The sequence below is a fragment of the Musca autumnalis genome, unplaced genomic scaffold (genome assembly GCF_047663935.1).
Source record: "Musca autumnalis isolate F117 unplaced genomic scaffold, ASM4766393v1 scaffold_1, whole genome shotgun sequence".
Classification (NCBI taxonomy): domain Eukaryota; kingdom Metazoa; phylum Arthropoda; class Insecta; order Diptera; family Muscidae; genus Musca; species Musca autumnalis.
The window spans coordinates 33,021,943-33,037,787 of record NW_027411644.1 but is presented as its reverse complement, the minus strand read 5'-3'; the positions used below and the strand labels follow the sequence as shown (position 1 = coordinate 33,037,787).

Genomic DNA, 15,845 nt, shown 5'->3' with positions numbered 1-15,845 from the left:
TGGAACAAAGACCCTGTTCATAACTATTAAAATGTAACCTAATATTGCAGAAAAAGTTCGATAATGACCTGTTTTTTGCCAAAATATTTAACAAAAGTTACAAAAACCGAATATTTTTGCCTTTTATTCATCTACCAGAAATGACACAAAACTTTACCCAAACGTGGATGTGTTTTCAGCTTAGACCCGGGCCACACTAACTAGGCGTTTACACAAGACAGACTGTCTGCAAATACAACTCTGATTTACTAACACATACATACATTTGTCGTTTGTCTCCCAGCTGTCCATCATTTTTTCAGAGACAGTAGGCTTAACAAATTTTTGACGTTTTTGTAAAAAAGAAATGAAACGATAATTGAAATGTGTTGAAAATAAAAGAATATGAACAAAAACAAAATACGTGAACGGAAAACAAAAAAAAAAATCGACGATTTTCATTCATAATTTTACAACTGTTTTGCAGTTGTCTGGACGCCTACGTCACACAGGCAAGTTTTGGGTTTTTGACAATCAATACATGTACTCAACTGTCCTGCCATGTGTAAACGCAGGGTAAGAGTAATTTCACTGAAATTTTGACATTGCTAATGCTTGGTTTATATTTACGAAATCCACTCGATTTCAACTGTCAAATCCATAGGTTAAACGTCAAATGAAATCCAGATGAGATTTCATTTGATGTTTGAGCTATGGAATTGACAGTTGAAATCGAGTGGATTTCGTAAATGTAAACTTAGCATAAGTTTATAATAATTAATTATAATCGGCCCTAGGGCCTAAAATTGCATTCACTGAAAGAAATAAATAAAAATAAATAAATAAAGCCCTCGGCACATACGGTCCGTTTAGTGGCACGTTGGGACATGCGTTGTCCCAAAACAGTTAAATTATTGGCCTCATGGTTTAATAAGAAAGGTTAGCCAAAGCTGTCAATTTAAATTTTTTCTTTCGATAATTCCTAAAACGTCAAAACAATATACACAATCTTTGTATGTGTGTGTGCTGTTTGAATAATATGCCAAACAATTTTAAAAACAATCGAATTCAATGGTTTTTAAATTCATGTTTAGAATATTAGTATGGAAGAAATTTGTCAGCTTTTCATTGAAACAAACATTTTATCACATCCACAACTCGATTATGTGGAGAAACCTTGGCCCTTCATTCATTTTTCGTGTTTTTTATAAAATGCTCAAAATTGCTATTGTAAACAAACAAACTTGTTGCTTTTGTGTTTACCAATTTTGATGTTTTAGGAATTCAGGAAAAACAAGGGTTTTATAGATTTTTTTCATTTAAATCTACCTCTTTACTTATACCATGATTGGCCTGTTCCCGTTCTTTATAAAGTGGTAAAAGTCGTAAAAGTTGTAAAAGTCGTAAACGATTTTCATATAAATTTTGTGTACGGAAACGCAAAATGGGTAAAAGTGGTAAAAATTGTAAAAACTTTTTAGTTCTGGAACAGAGCTTATGTTTAACTTTAATGCGTAAGACATATTGTTGTTTTTGAAAAAACTTGGCATCACTTACACATTTTTCATGTGGTTGTTGTAGCGCGACGCTCAACGCACCGTATGTGCCGAGCGCTTTATGGGTCAAATACATACAGTCCGTTGTGTGACGCGTTGTGCGTTGAAAACAACAACCTTTCATGAGTACGTGATGCCAAGTTTGTTCTTCAAGTTTTCATGTGGTTGTTGTAACGCGACACTCAACGCACCGTATGTGCCGGGGCCTTTATAATGTAAATTTAAAGTTTTACACTTTGTTTACATTCACGAAATCCACTCGATTTAAACTGTCAATTCCATTGCTCAAACGTCAAATGAAATCCAGTCGATTTCAGATGAGTTTTCATTTGAGGTATAGGCAAAGGAATTGACATTTGAAATCGAGTGGATTTCGTAAATGTAAACATAATATTACTGCTATTCAATTGATGTAAACATGTCATTAGATTATCTCACAATAAAAACAAAAGTGATCCTATAATTTGTCATTAATTTTTTAACAGCTGTTGGAGGGTAATTCTTTTATATCGAATTGGCATTTTCTAAAAACATAAAAGCCAATTAAACCTATTTTAGATAAATATGGATCCTATATTGGGTCGTCCTCAGTTTCTAAGTGAAACCGTTAATTTGTTTACGGATGAAAAGACTGCAACTGCCAGAGCTAGGGTAAGTGACACGATTGCCGGGTCTGCGGTCTGCTGCCGGTCCATTAAAGTGATGGCTTGGATAAAAATGTGTTCCAAACGAAGATATCATATTGGTACTTTGTATTCAGTTAGAGGCAATGCGAATTCATTCTCTCTTGACCAAAAGTTATACTTTCTTCTTGGAATTTATATTTGAATATCTACTTTCCCCTGTTGTCTTTCCTAGGTGGTAGAATGGGTCAACGAATTGACCACAGCTAATCCACAAGCAAAATGCGATCTATTGGTGAAAATCCAAGAAACTATAATTGGTTCGTGTATTGAACTGCTGGAAGAGTTCCTCGATACTATTTTGTCATTGGTTCATGACACTAACATGGACGTACGCAAGCAGGTAGTGGCCTTTATGGAGCAGATATGGTATGTAAAATTTCATATAAATTTCTGATAGCTTAAACTAATTCCCAAGTTTCATTTGATTCCAGTAAAGTAAAAGTGGAATATTTACCTCAAATTATCAAACACATTTCTTCGCTGTTGCGTGATCGTTCACCACAGGTGATAAAGCGTGTCATACAGGCCTGTGGCAACATCTACAAACATGGTTTACAATGGCTTTGCAGTCAGCAGGACTTAAGTGACAGTGCCGAAGAGGCTTGGAATGTCATGAGTCTGATAAAAGCTCAAATTTTGGATTTAATTGATAATGAAAATGATGGTATACGCACAAATGCTATAAAATTCCTTGAAGGTGTTGTGGTCTTGCAGAGTTACCCCGACGAAGATAGTCAAAAGAAGGAGAATGATTTTTCGCTGGAAAATGTGGCAGATAATTTGAAAATTATTAAAAAACAAAAGCTGGAGGAGGAAGCTTTACATATTTTCGATATCTTGCTAAGGTTTCATGGAGCCAGATATATATCATCGGTTAATTTGATAGCTTGTACTAGTAGTTTGTGTACCATTGCCAAAATGAGACCAAATCTCATGGGTCCTGTGGTGGAGGCATTTAAAAACCTTAACAACAGTTTGCCACCCACCCTTTCGGATTCACAAGTTAGCTCTGTGCGCAAGAGTTTGAAAATGCAGCTGACAAGCTTGCTCAAGAATAAAGGTTCCTATGAATATCAAACAGCCATTAAACACATGCTTATGGATTTGGGTGCCTCCCAGGGAGAAATACAAAGGGCCATACCTAAAATGGATAAACAAGAACAGCAAAGGCGGCAAAAACGTATTTTAGAAATGGCTAATAGTACGACGAAGAGACGTCGTTTAGGACCTTCTGGGGATGATGATATGGATGAGGTTAAGGGTTCTAGGCAAGTGCAAGAAATGGTAATCGATGAAGAGGAGTTGGAAAAGCAGAAACAAAAGTCCAATAAAGTTAATGAAAAGTTTATTGCGGAGCATATAAGATCCACAAAAACGGTGGTGGATTTAGTGGTTGAATGTTTACCCAAACTGCCCGAAACTGTACCCGAGCATTTCCTCAGGGAGTTTGAGCCCATCAAAGATCTTTCCATACCCCAGCAAGTTTCAAAAATATCCAATTTACTGGGTCAACAAATGACGGAAAGGAAAATTGGCCCCGGCAAGGCAGCTTTTACGAAGGAGCCACCAATGAAGGCCAAGATTGTGAAGGCTATTCCACCAACAGAAACGCCAATGGATGTTGAGGCCTCATCCACATCTACACCACTGGATGAGGAGCAATTACGTAAAGAAGAGGCCACCAAAAAGTTGAGAGAGAATATGGAACGTGTTAAGGGAGAACAGGAACTAATTGAACGTATGAAGCAAAAAGCCAAGGCTTTGAAGTTGCAAGAAATCACCAAAACATTTTCGCGGCAAATGAAAGAAAAATTTCTCATGGATGCTGTGCAACGTATTTTGAATTCTGAACGCCAGTGTATTATTGGAGGTGTATCCGCAAAGAGAAGAAAGTTGTTAACTGTTATGGCTGCCACATTTCCCGACAATGTTCGCTATCACATATTCGATTTCATTATGTTGGATATAAAACAGCGCATCGATTTGGCCTTTTCCTGGTTATATGAGGAGTATTGTCTACTGCAAGGTTTCACAAGGCATTCTTATGTGAAATCTGAAAATCGTCCAGATCATGCTTACAATGAGCTTCTTATAAAACTGGTTGAGGGCATTATTGCCAAGTGCGAATTTCGTGATAAGGTGTTGCTAATGCGCCGTGTTTATCTTGAAGCTCCCATAATAACTGATGAAGTTTTGAAACCTTTCCTAAGTTTGATATTATTGGAGGACTATACACCACATGGTTTGGAGTTGTTAAAGGATTTGTGTGTCTTGAGGCCACCTAGAAGGGCAAAATGTTTAAGACATTTGCTTAATTTCAGTGTTCACGAACGCAGTGATTTACGCGACAAGGCTTTGGAACATGTTCTGGCACTTTACAACAGTCAAAAACTACTGCCACCACGCATTAATGAATTCGCCCTGGAATGGTGTACATTTTTGGAAAAGGAAATTCCTCCTTCAGCCTTATTTGGGGAAGAATTTGGAAGACCTGAAGTGGAGACAGCTTGGCGCGAAGAAACTGCCAAAATATGTCTTACTGTAATATTGGCTTTAATACCCCATAAGCCGGAATTGTTTTTGGAAAGGCTGACACAAGTTTATGCCAATACCTCGGCTGATTTAAAAAGAACAATGTTGCGTTCCATTGATGCTGCCATTAAGAGTTTGGGTCCCGAAAATCCCATACTTCTGAAACTTATTGAAGATTGTCCCAAGGGCTGTGAGACATTGATAATACGCATTATTTACATACTTACCGAAAGGCAACCAACACCTCATCCAGAATTGGTGTTCAGAGTGCGAGAGTTGTATGCCCAAAAGATTAAGGATGTTCGCGTCTTAATTCCCATTCTAAGTGGCCTGAACAAAACTGAAATCCTGGCTGCCCTACCAAAGTTGATAAAACTAAATCAAGTTGTAGTAAAGGAGGTATTCAATCGTCTATTGGGTATTGGTCCGGAGTTTGCTACGCAGACAATTGCCACCTCTCCAGCAGATATTTTGGTGGCCCTCCACAACATTGATGCCAATGAATGTGATCTTAAATTCATTGTAAAAGCTACCTCAATGTGTTTGGCCGAAAAGGAGGTATTTACCCAGGATGTTTTAATTGGTGTTCTACAACAGTTGGTGGAAATTGTACCCATTCCCACTCTCCTCATGCGTACTATTATACAAAGTTTAACATTATATCCTCGTTTGGGTAATAACTTTGTTATAAATCTCTTGCAAAGACTTATCCTTAAACAAGTTTGGCGCCACAAGGTTATTTGGGAGGGCTTCCTTAAGTGTATCCAACGTTTGAAGCCAACATCATTGTCGATTCTCTTGCAATTACCTCCCCAACAATTGCATTCTGCTTTGGAACAGTGTCCCGATTTAAGGCAACCCCTCTTGGAATATGCCCAAAGTATACAGGATGAACCAATGTCGGGTGTAACACCACAAATTATGGATATCATAACGGGTAATGCTGTGGATGTTTTCATAACGGTAAGACATTGAAGCGTATTTATGTTTTTGTTGTTTTTAATCTAAAACTGTTTTCATTTGATTTTAACAGGATGACAGTGGTGGTTTTATATCTGTAGAAAACATCAAAAAAGAAATTGAAGAACCCATGGAAATATCCACAATTTCCACTGTATCCACAGTGCCGGTAATAAGTACTGTGGTAACTGGTACAACTCAGCCTCCAACTGCACTATTGCCAGATGTCAATCAGCCACTTCCTCCGGGAGAGGAAATGGATTAAAATGTGAAGTTTTAATGCGGGAAATGTTTAGAGATATTCAATTTACTAAAGTAATAAACTCATTTTAAATGTTGAACAAAGTTTTAAAGGGCAAAAGGATATATATTCAAATCAAGAAAAAAGTGTTATGAAGTTTTCAAAGGATATATTTATAGAATTCTCAAATAAGGTTAGTACTTTATCATAAATATTCAATTAACTGATAACTGAATCCCACTATGATTATAGCCACCTGTCACACGGCTAAAATTGCTGTAGTGGGTAACTCGATCTAAGAACACCTATAAAATGGGAACGTTTTTAATGCATGTTTTAGCGTGTGGTATGTGAGAAAAGACTACCAAAAATACACTCCATTTTATATGGATAACGTGAAAAAACTACTCACGATATATGGATAACGTTAAAATATACTATAAACGTCTGGATAACGTGAAAATACCATCCACGTTATCTGGATAACGTAAAAATATTATCCACGTTATCTGGATAACCTAAAAAAACTACCCACGATATATGGATAACGTTAAAATATACTATAAACGTCTGGATAACGTGAAAATACCATCCACGTTATCTGGATAACGTAAAAATATTATCCACGTTATCTGGATAACGTGAAATTATTTTCCACGTTTTCTAAATAACGTAAAAATATTATCCACGTTATCTGGATAACCTGAAATTATTTTTCACGTTTTCTAAATAACGTAAAAGTAGTATCCACGTTATCTAGATAATGTGAAAATACTATACACGTTGTCTGGATAACGTGAAAGTACTAATCACGTTATCAGGATAGTATGAAAATACTTTCCACCTTATCTGGATATCGTGAAAATATCATCCATGTTATCTGGATAATGTGAAAGTACTATCCACGTTATCTGGATAACGTGAAAATACTAACCACGATATATGGATAACGTTAAAATATACTATAAACGTCTGCATAACTTGATAACACCATCCACGTTATCTGGATAACGTAAAAATATTATCCACGTTATCTGGATAACCTGAAATTTTTTTCCACGTTTTCTAAATAACGTAAAATTACTATCCACGTTATCTGGATAATGTGAAAATACTATCCACGATATGTGGATAACGTGAAAATACTATACACGTTGTCTGGATAACGTGAAAGTACTAATCACGTTATCAGGATAATATGAAAATACTTTCCACCTTATCTGGATATCGTGAAAATATCAACCATGTTATCAGGATAACGTGAAAATACTATCCACGATATATGGATAACGTGAAAATGCTATCCATATTATTTTGATAACCAGAAAATATTATCCTCTTTATCTCGATTACAGGAAAATACTATGCTCGTTATCTGGATAACGGGAAAATACTATCCACGTTATATGAATAACGTAAAAATAGTATCCACGTTATCTGGATAACGTAAAAATACTATCTACGTTATCTGGATAACGAGAAAATAATATTCTCGTTATCTGGATAACATGAAAATAGTATCCACTTTATACGAATAACGTAAAAATAGTATCCAAGTTATCTGGATAACGTAAAAATAGTATCCATGTCATCTGGATAACGTGAACATATTATCCACGTCATCTGGATAACGTTAAAATATTTTTCACGATATATGGATAACGTGAAAATATTATCCAAGTTATCTGGATAGAGGGAAAATACTATGCTCGTTATCTGGATAACGTGAAATTATTATCCACGTTTTCTAAATAACGTAAAAATACTATCCACCTTATCTGGATAACGGGAAAATACTATCTACGTTATCTGGATAACGTGAAAATACTATCCACGATATATGGATAACGTGAAAATACTATCCATATTATTTTGATAACCAGAAAATATTCAGCCCTATTCTGAACGCATGGGAGTTGGGAATTTTTTCCCATTCCCACATTTTCGTATTCTGAACAAAATTTTGTGGGAGTTTTTTTCCCATTTCCCATCTCCCCTCATTCTGAATGAAGTTCGAATTGGGAATTTGTTCCCATGGGAAAAAAGTATACATTCTCTATCTTGAATTGTGGGAGAATTTTGTGTCTTTTTGTGGGAAAAATCTCCCCAGCAAACAGTGTGGGAGTTTGAAAAAAAATTCAAGAAATTTGTTATATTTTTATGAAATTTCATATTTTAAGACATCTACACGACAAAATTACTGCAAATATTTATAATCGCCATGTGTTTGCTTAATTAAAGCATACAAAATGTACTGTAAAATATGCCATTAGTAGACTTCGGATTTTGCATATTCTTATATGATACAAAAACCTGCAAGAATCTAACATGTTTTACACCGATAAAAAATTTTCCTTTATGTTATCGAACAAAACAAAAAAAAAATGTAGTAAAAATTAGTAGATTTTTGCAGTTCTGCAACAGACCATATGTATTGAAATACGAGAAAAAGAGTCATGGTTGATTCTGTTAACGCAGCACAACAAGTAAAAACAAATCAATTTCAAAAGAATTTTTGGCAATAATTATTAAAATATATTGGAAAATAACCATAATACCATGGCAGAATAAGAAGGTAATCTCATTTGAAAAAACCGTCCTTGAGCTGTCAAATACAACCCTGCATCGAAACAGTATACATAAATGTTGTTTTTGTAATTGTATGTAAATGACAACAAGACTGTTTGTTTACTTTTTATTTTTTGTACATAATGAATAAATTGTACATAATGAATTACGGGAATAAATTGGAAATTGGTTAAGTGATGTCGCAAAATGAACAAATTTGTGTTATCATTTTATTGGTCAATGGAGGACGCTTCTGCCGTTGCAAAACAAAATATTTTAATGAGTTTGGAATGAATTGCCAAGAAAAATGGCAAAAGAAACAGATTGTGAAAATATAGAAAATTCGCTAAAAAAGATTGCGTATATTCGGAAAACAATAAGCGAATCGAAAAATAAAACATTTGTTTGTTTACGATATCTACCAATTGATGTGTGCCAGCGAACAGGCCTGTAAGTTAGTTATTGGGTTGGTTATTGAATGGGTTTATATTTGTATGTATATATTGAATGTGTGCTTCTTACAGATCACCAAACCTCTGGTGAAATATTGGCTATTGGTCATGTTGTTGCTCGTGCTCCCCGTGTCTTTGTTGGTGGTACTCATCGTTCTAGCATTTTAAGGGTCACATCATGCATGTCGTCTTTTAATTTCGTTGGTAATTTTTTTATTAACATGATTGCGTTCGAAATAGCTACTGAAGGTAGCCTTGGGATCATATCGAGATACATGACCATGTCGGAAAATATATATTCCTAGACAACAATTATGGAATCACGTTAAAAAGCTCTATCTTTGGTGAAAATATAGCCTTCTACGTTTGGTGACTCTAATAGAAAGATAAGCCCATTTTCTTTTTGGGATTTTATGCGAATAGCATTCAACCTTTTTTGGTAAGTGTGAGTTTGGAATAAATACTTTCTAACGAGACAACTTAAGCCAACAAATTAAACTCCCCTCTTTTTAGGGAATTATTTTTTGAAATGCTACAGTGCTGACCGTGGTACCATATGGAAGATCGTGGCTTTCGTAACAACCTAGGCATTGATACTATGTGATTTGAAATCAATTTGTTGGTATTAGCATATGGTGCCCACATTTGTTGTTTCATCTTGGCCGGTTTTGCATTCGCTCCATTTAACGAACTCTTACGCAACACAAATGGCCAATACCGATTTGTATTGCCCCTTAATCTGAAGAAATCCAGGAGGTGCCCCGTGATCCACGCAATAATGTTTTTCGTTGTGTTCGTCGTCTCAATCCCTTCCCCAAATTTCTCCGCCGACTGCGTTGGCTGCGTTGGCTGTTGACAAGCGTACCATTGCCAAGACTGTCGCCAAATAAAACAACGTTGAATTGGGCAATCCCACGGCAGCGGGTTCTTTCATACCGGGTTGACCCGTTTCTGCCAGCGGCTGGCAAACCAACATCAAACCTAACCTTCTACGTAGGTTTTATGCTGCTACAACACCGTTGATGGGTACTACCAACGTTTCTCAACAGCGCTATAATGCTATAGAAGGCATTCGAAGCTAGAATGAAGAACCGCCACTGCCCCCAACAAGACGTAAACTTTTGAAAACTTATGATCTTTGTATTGTATTTTGAAAAGCTACAAAATGTATATGTTTTACAATATAAAAGAATATAAAAAACAACTTATCTATTTACAGCGTATATTTCCTAGTAAAACCACATCTACGTATGTTTAGGCTATTGTCCATCTTGGAACTGGATCTAATTTGGAAAGTCATTTCAATAGTTATCGTGCCAAATAGTCATGTTAGTTTTTCGCAGTTTGATTTTTTGAGATTTGAGTCATTATGTCAGGAGGCAAGGACTTCACCATGTTGGAGAGTAATATTGATCAATATCAGTTACTTTTTCAATTATTGTGACCACCAGCCATTTACATTGGTCACCGTAGGATTCCAATATGTCTGGAGCATGGACTTGACCACGTATCACTTTAAACAGGACCACAAGGAATACGTTTGGTATTCATTTTAAATGATATAGTCCACATCTGATTTAGGCCCGAAAGAAATGTTACGAGCAACAATATTTGAAACAAATTAGTTGTTCCTTTCGAAAGTTACCGAGCGCACAATTTTAGCGAAAATGTTTGAGGAAGATGTGGATTTATGGCCCATTCTCGAAATTGATCAATGTTTGGACATATTCGGCTGATCCGTTCAAGAGTTTTCCTCCAGCCAGACGCAGGTACAGGTATAAATTGTCTCCTAATTGTCTGAAAATGGTTAATTTAAAAATTTAAAATTAAATTGGTTTAGATTTTGAAATGTAAATAAACCTGACATGTGTATATTTTAACGTATACCTACAAAGTTTGTCAAAATCATTTTGTCAATGAAGGGACGGCAAAGCGAATACAACTCTGTGAGCTGTGAGCGTGAGGTTACCTTGTATCATTGTATCATGCCATAATACATACAATCTTTACAACTTGTATTCATTTTTGTAATATAATCTTCCGGTTTTTTAAATCAGACGACTAACGTTCTATTGAAAACGTACACGACAACTATCACACAAACGTACATACATATATGCTAAATTATTGCAATGCTATTCCATTTTCCGAAATGCCTTTTCTTGAATAGGATCGTTATTTTTGAACGTAGAAGCTTGAAATTTTGCAAGGGCATGTGTTTTAATTTTAGATTCAATCAAAAACGTATTTTATTTATTTATTTTTTTGAGATACGTTTTCTGAAATATGTAATAATCGAGAAAAATATCCGAATTTATCTTTTTGAATTTTTTTAAAAATATGCAAAATATGAGTTTTAGCGATCATTAGGTATAAGTAAAACTAGCGATATACGCGTTAAACCCCTAACTAAAATTATTCCAAATCAACATACAATTTTTAAATTCGTTGCAAACTTAAAAAATTCCTATTACTTTATACACAAAACTTATGTTTGCTACTAATTAAAAAAATGCTTACACCAATTCGCAAATTCTGAAGAAAATGTGCTTATTAGAACAACACCACACATCGTTGACTCCATTCACTTAAAAAATCCATAAATCAATGCACGGTTGTTGAATTAAGTGAGTTGTGCTTTGCTAATCTAAGTCAAAAACCGCGAATTCAATGCAAATAGGCATTTTGTATTACAAAACATAATTACAGCCCCCCAAAAGTATGCTATAATAATTTGGTGTAACTGATTTCGAATTTCGAAATTTCAGCTCCCATCGTTTGCTGTTCCCACGTCGTTGAGAATATGGAAAACATGGGAATGGGAAATTTCGTTCCCATGGGAAACAGTTCCCATGGGAATGTTCAGAATAGGGCTGATTATCCTCTTTATCAGGATAACGGGAAAATACTATGCTCGTCATCTGGATAACGGGAAAATAGTGTCCACGTTATATGGATAACGTAAAAATAGTATCCGCGTTATCTGGATAACGTGAAAACACTTTCCACGTTATCTGGATAACGTGAAAATACTATCCACATTATCTAAATACGTGAAAATATTATCTACGTTGTCTAAATAACGTGAAAATACTATATACGTTATCGGGATAACGTGAAAATACTATCCACAATATATGGATAACGTGAAAATACTATCGATGTTATCTGGATAACGTGCAAATGCTATCCATATTATTTTGATAACCAGAAAATATTATCCTCTTTATCTGGATAACGGGAAAATACTATCTACGTTATCTGGATAACGATAAAATAATATCCTCGTTATCTGGATAACGTGAAAATAGTATCCACTTTATACGAATAACGTAAAAATAGTATCCACATTATCTGGATAACGTAAAAAATAGTATCCACGTTATCTGGATAACGTAAAAATAGTATCCACGTTATCTGGATAACGTGAACATATTATCCACGTCATTTGGATAACGTTAAAATATTTTTCACGATATATGGATAACGTAAAAATACTATACACGTTGTCTAGATAACGTGAAAATATTATCCAAGTTATCTGGTTAACGTGAAATTATTATCCACGTTTTCTAAATAACGTAAAAATACTATCCAAGTTATCTGGATAACGGGAAAATACTAAGTGCGTTATCTGGATAACGGGAAAATACTATCTACGTTATCTGAATAGTTAGAAAATAATATCCGCGTTATCTGGATAACGGGAAAATAGTATCCACGTTATATGGATAACGTAAAAATAGTGTCCGCGTTATCTGGATAACGTGAAAACACAGGATAACGTGGAAATACTATCCACATTATCTAAACACGTGAAAATATTATCCACGTTGTCTAAATAACGTGAAAATACTATATACGTTATCTGAATAACGTGAAAATACTATCCACGTTATTTAAATACGTGAAAGTATTATCCACGTTATCAAAATGATGTGAAAATCTATCCTCTTTTTCTGGATAACATGAAAATATTATCCTCTTTATCTCGATAACGGGAAAATACTATGCTCGTTATCTGGATAACGGGAAAATACTATCCACGTTATCTGGATAACGAGAAAATAATATCCTCGTTATCTGAATAACGTAAAAATAGTATCCACGTTATATGGATAACGTGAAAATATCTACGTCATCTGAATAACGTAAAAATACTATCCACGTTATTTAAATGACGTGAAAATCTATCCTCTTTATCTGGATAACATGCAAATACTATCCACATTATCTGGATAACGTGAAAATATTTTTCACGATATATGGATAACGTGAAAATACTATACACGTTGTCTTGATAACGTGAAAATATTATCCAAGTTATCTGGATAACGTGAAATTATTATCCACGTTTTCTAAATAGCGTAAAAATACTATCCACGTTATCTGAATAACGTGAAAATACTATCCACGTTATCTGAATAACGTGAAAATACTATCCACGTTATTTAAATACGTGAAAGTATTATCCACGTTATCAAAATGATGTGAAAATCTATCCTCTTTTTCTGGATAACATGAAAATATTATCCACGTTATCTGAATAATTCACAACTTGGATGTTGTTTTCGTATTGGCCGATAATTTTCTTTTATTAATTAAAAATTCTCTATTGTTCATAGGGCAGGCAGGAATAATTTCAAGCATATTTTTTTGTCTTATTTAAAACAACCTTAAATTGTATCAATTACAAAGCAAATTCATGCTAAAGCACTTTTTCCTTAAATCTCTAGTTTACAACTTGACTTCCGATATCATTTCCGTACCATTTAAACCGGCCAAAATATTCATTGCTGTTATGCGGGACATTTCAGTTCGTGTATGGGTTTCAGCACTACCAATATGCGGTAATATTACAATATTATCCAATTTCAGCAGGGCATCATCCAGCGGCAAGGGTTCTGGAGTGGTTACATCTAAACCAGCCGCCAAGATACGTTTCTCTTTTAAGGCACTATACAAGGCACTTTGATCGACCACAGCACCACGTGAAATATTTATAAAAATACAATTACTTTTCATTTTATCAAAGGCTGAACTATTGAAAATTTCTTTAGTTTCCGGTGTAAGGGCACAACAAGCAATTATGAAATCTGATTCACTTAACATTTTCTCAAATGAAACATAAACAGCACCAACTTTTTTAGCTTCTTCCGGACGTTGTGTACGTGTGGTATAGGTGATGAGGGCTGGTTTAAACGGTACCAAACGACTGGCTATCTCTTGGCCAATGCGTCCAAAACCAAAGAGTCCCACACGTGAACCTTTCAAACCTTGACCGCACATCCAACTGGGAGCCCATGATTTCCAACCGCCGTTATACACCTCCTTGTTGGCCTCCAGCAAACGCCTGTTGGTCGCCAAAAGTAATGCTAAAGTAAGTTCTGCCGTGGCGTCGGTCAGGACATCAGGTGTGTAACCTACACGTATGCCACGCTTTTTACATTCCTTCAAGTCAATGTGTTCATAACCAACTGAGATTGTTGCTATACACTTCAATTGAGGACCAGCCTTTTCAATGACCTCAGCATCGATTTTATCCGTTAGAGCACAAAATAAAGCGTCCTTGCCCTCGATTTGTTTTAGTAATTCTTCGCGTGGCACCGGTTTGGCCTCGGACCATGTTGTTACATTACACCTGTTTCGTTTATAGTATACAAAGGTTGTTTTAAGTGATTCATAATCTAATCTTATGCTCTGTATAATATAAAACGGAAAACTTACTCCTTCCTTAAAATATCTAAACCCACTCCTGCAACATCGGGCCGAGTTACATAGACAGTTTTATTGTTCTTCAAATTCATGGCGTTAGTGGAGAAAAATTGAAGTTTGGGAATGTTTTTCGAGTATAAAACTTGTTCCAGCTGTTTATGCAAACTACTGACCCGCAGGCTTTTCAAATGTTTTGTAAAATGAAACGACGACGATATCATGCTTGGCTGGAGTTATTTATATGGAGATGTGTGTGTGTGCGTGCGTGCGGTTGCTATGTTAAAAATCAGCTGTTAATTGCAATAACAAAAACTATTTCGGCCAAGGGTGCTTCGCATGACAAACATATGCTGTGCTTAGGCCATGTTTACATTAGAGTTTATGCCGGGTAACGTTCTTTATGAGGAAGTCCAATTGATTTTCTAATGGCCCCGGCACATACGGTACGTTGTGCGTCGCGTTACAACAACCACATGAAAACTTCAAGAACAAACTTGGCATCACTTACATTTGTTTCATGTGGTTGTTGTTTTTAACGCGTGACGCAACGCACAACGTACCGTATGTGCCGGGGCCATAAAGGTAGAAAAACAATTAAATACGCCGCTTTATCACGCTCAAGCCCTCGGCACATACGGTCCGTTTAGTGACACGTTGGGACACCCGTTGTCCCAAAAAAGTTAAATTATGTTTAACTGTAAAGGCCCCGGCACATACGGCGAGTTGAGCGTTGCGTTACAACAACCACATGAAAACTGCAAGAACAAACTTGGCATCATTTACACATTTTCATGTGGTTGTTGTTTTCAACGCGCAACGTGTCACAAAACGGACCGTATGTGCCGAGCGCTTAATACGTCAGCCACATTGTTGTTTTTCAAAAAACTTGGCATCACTTGCACTTTTTTCTTGTGGTTGTTGTACCGCGACGCACAACGCATCGTATGTGCCGAGCGCTTCAGTTTCATGTAAAAAAACTTAAGGCGCTCGGCACATACGGTGCGTTGTGCGTCGCGCTACAACAACCACATGAAAAATGTGTAAGTGATGCCAAGTTTTTTGAAAAACAACAACATGGCTGGCGCATTAAAGTTAAATATAATTTAACTGTTTTGGGACAACGCATGTCCCAACGTGTCACTAAACGGACCGTATG

At 35.8% G+C, this 15,845-nt stretch overlaps 2 protein-coding genes across 2 annotated transcripts; one reads left to right on the top strand and one right to left on the bottom strand.

Annotated features, from left to right (window-relative positions):
- Nucleotides 1–1,961: 1,961 nt before the first annotated feature.
- On the top strand, nucleotides 1,962–6,058 carry Sym (symplekin scaffold protein). Its single transcript, XM_073971615.1, has 4 exons — nucleotides 1,962–2,186; nucleotides 2,394–2,587; nucleotides 2,653–5,716; nucleotides 5,787–6,058. The coding sequence occupies exons 1-4, from the start codon at nucleotides 2,100–2,102 to the stop codon at nucleotides 5,976–5,978; spliced, it is 3,537 nt and encodes a 1,178-aa protein (XP_073827716.1). The 5' UTR covers nucleotides 1,962–2,099; the 3' UTR covers nucleotides 5,979–6,058.
- Nucleotides 6,059–13,539: 7,481 nt separating this feature from the next.
- LOC141395740 (glyoxylate reductase/hydroxypyruvate reductase) lies at nucleotides 13,540–14,981 on the bottom strand. The gene is made up of 2 exons (XM_073971616.1): nucleotides 14,702–14,981; nucleotides 13,540–14,615 (listed from the first exon to the last, which is right to left on the bottom strand). Exons 1-2 carry the CDS (start codon nucleotides 14,908–14,910, stop codon nucleotides 13,712–13,714), a joined length of 1,113 nt encoding a protein of 370 aa, XP_073827717.1. The 5' UTR covers nucleotides 14,911–14,981; the 3' UTR covers nucleotides 13,540–13,711.
- Nucleotides 14,982–15,845: the final 864 nt, after the last annotated feature.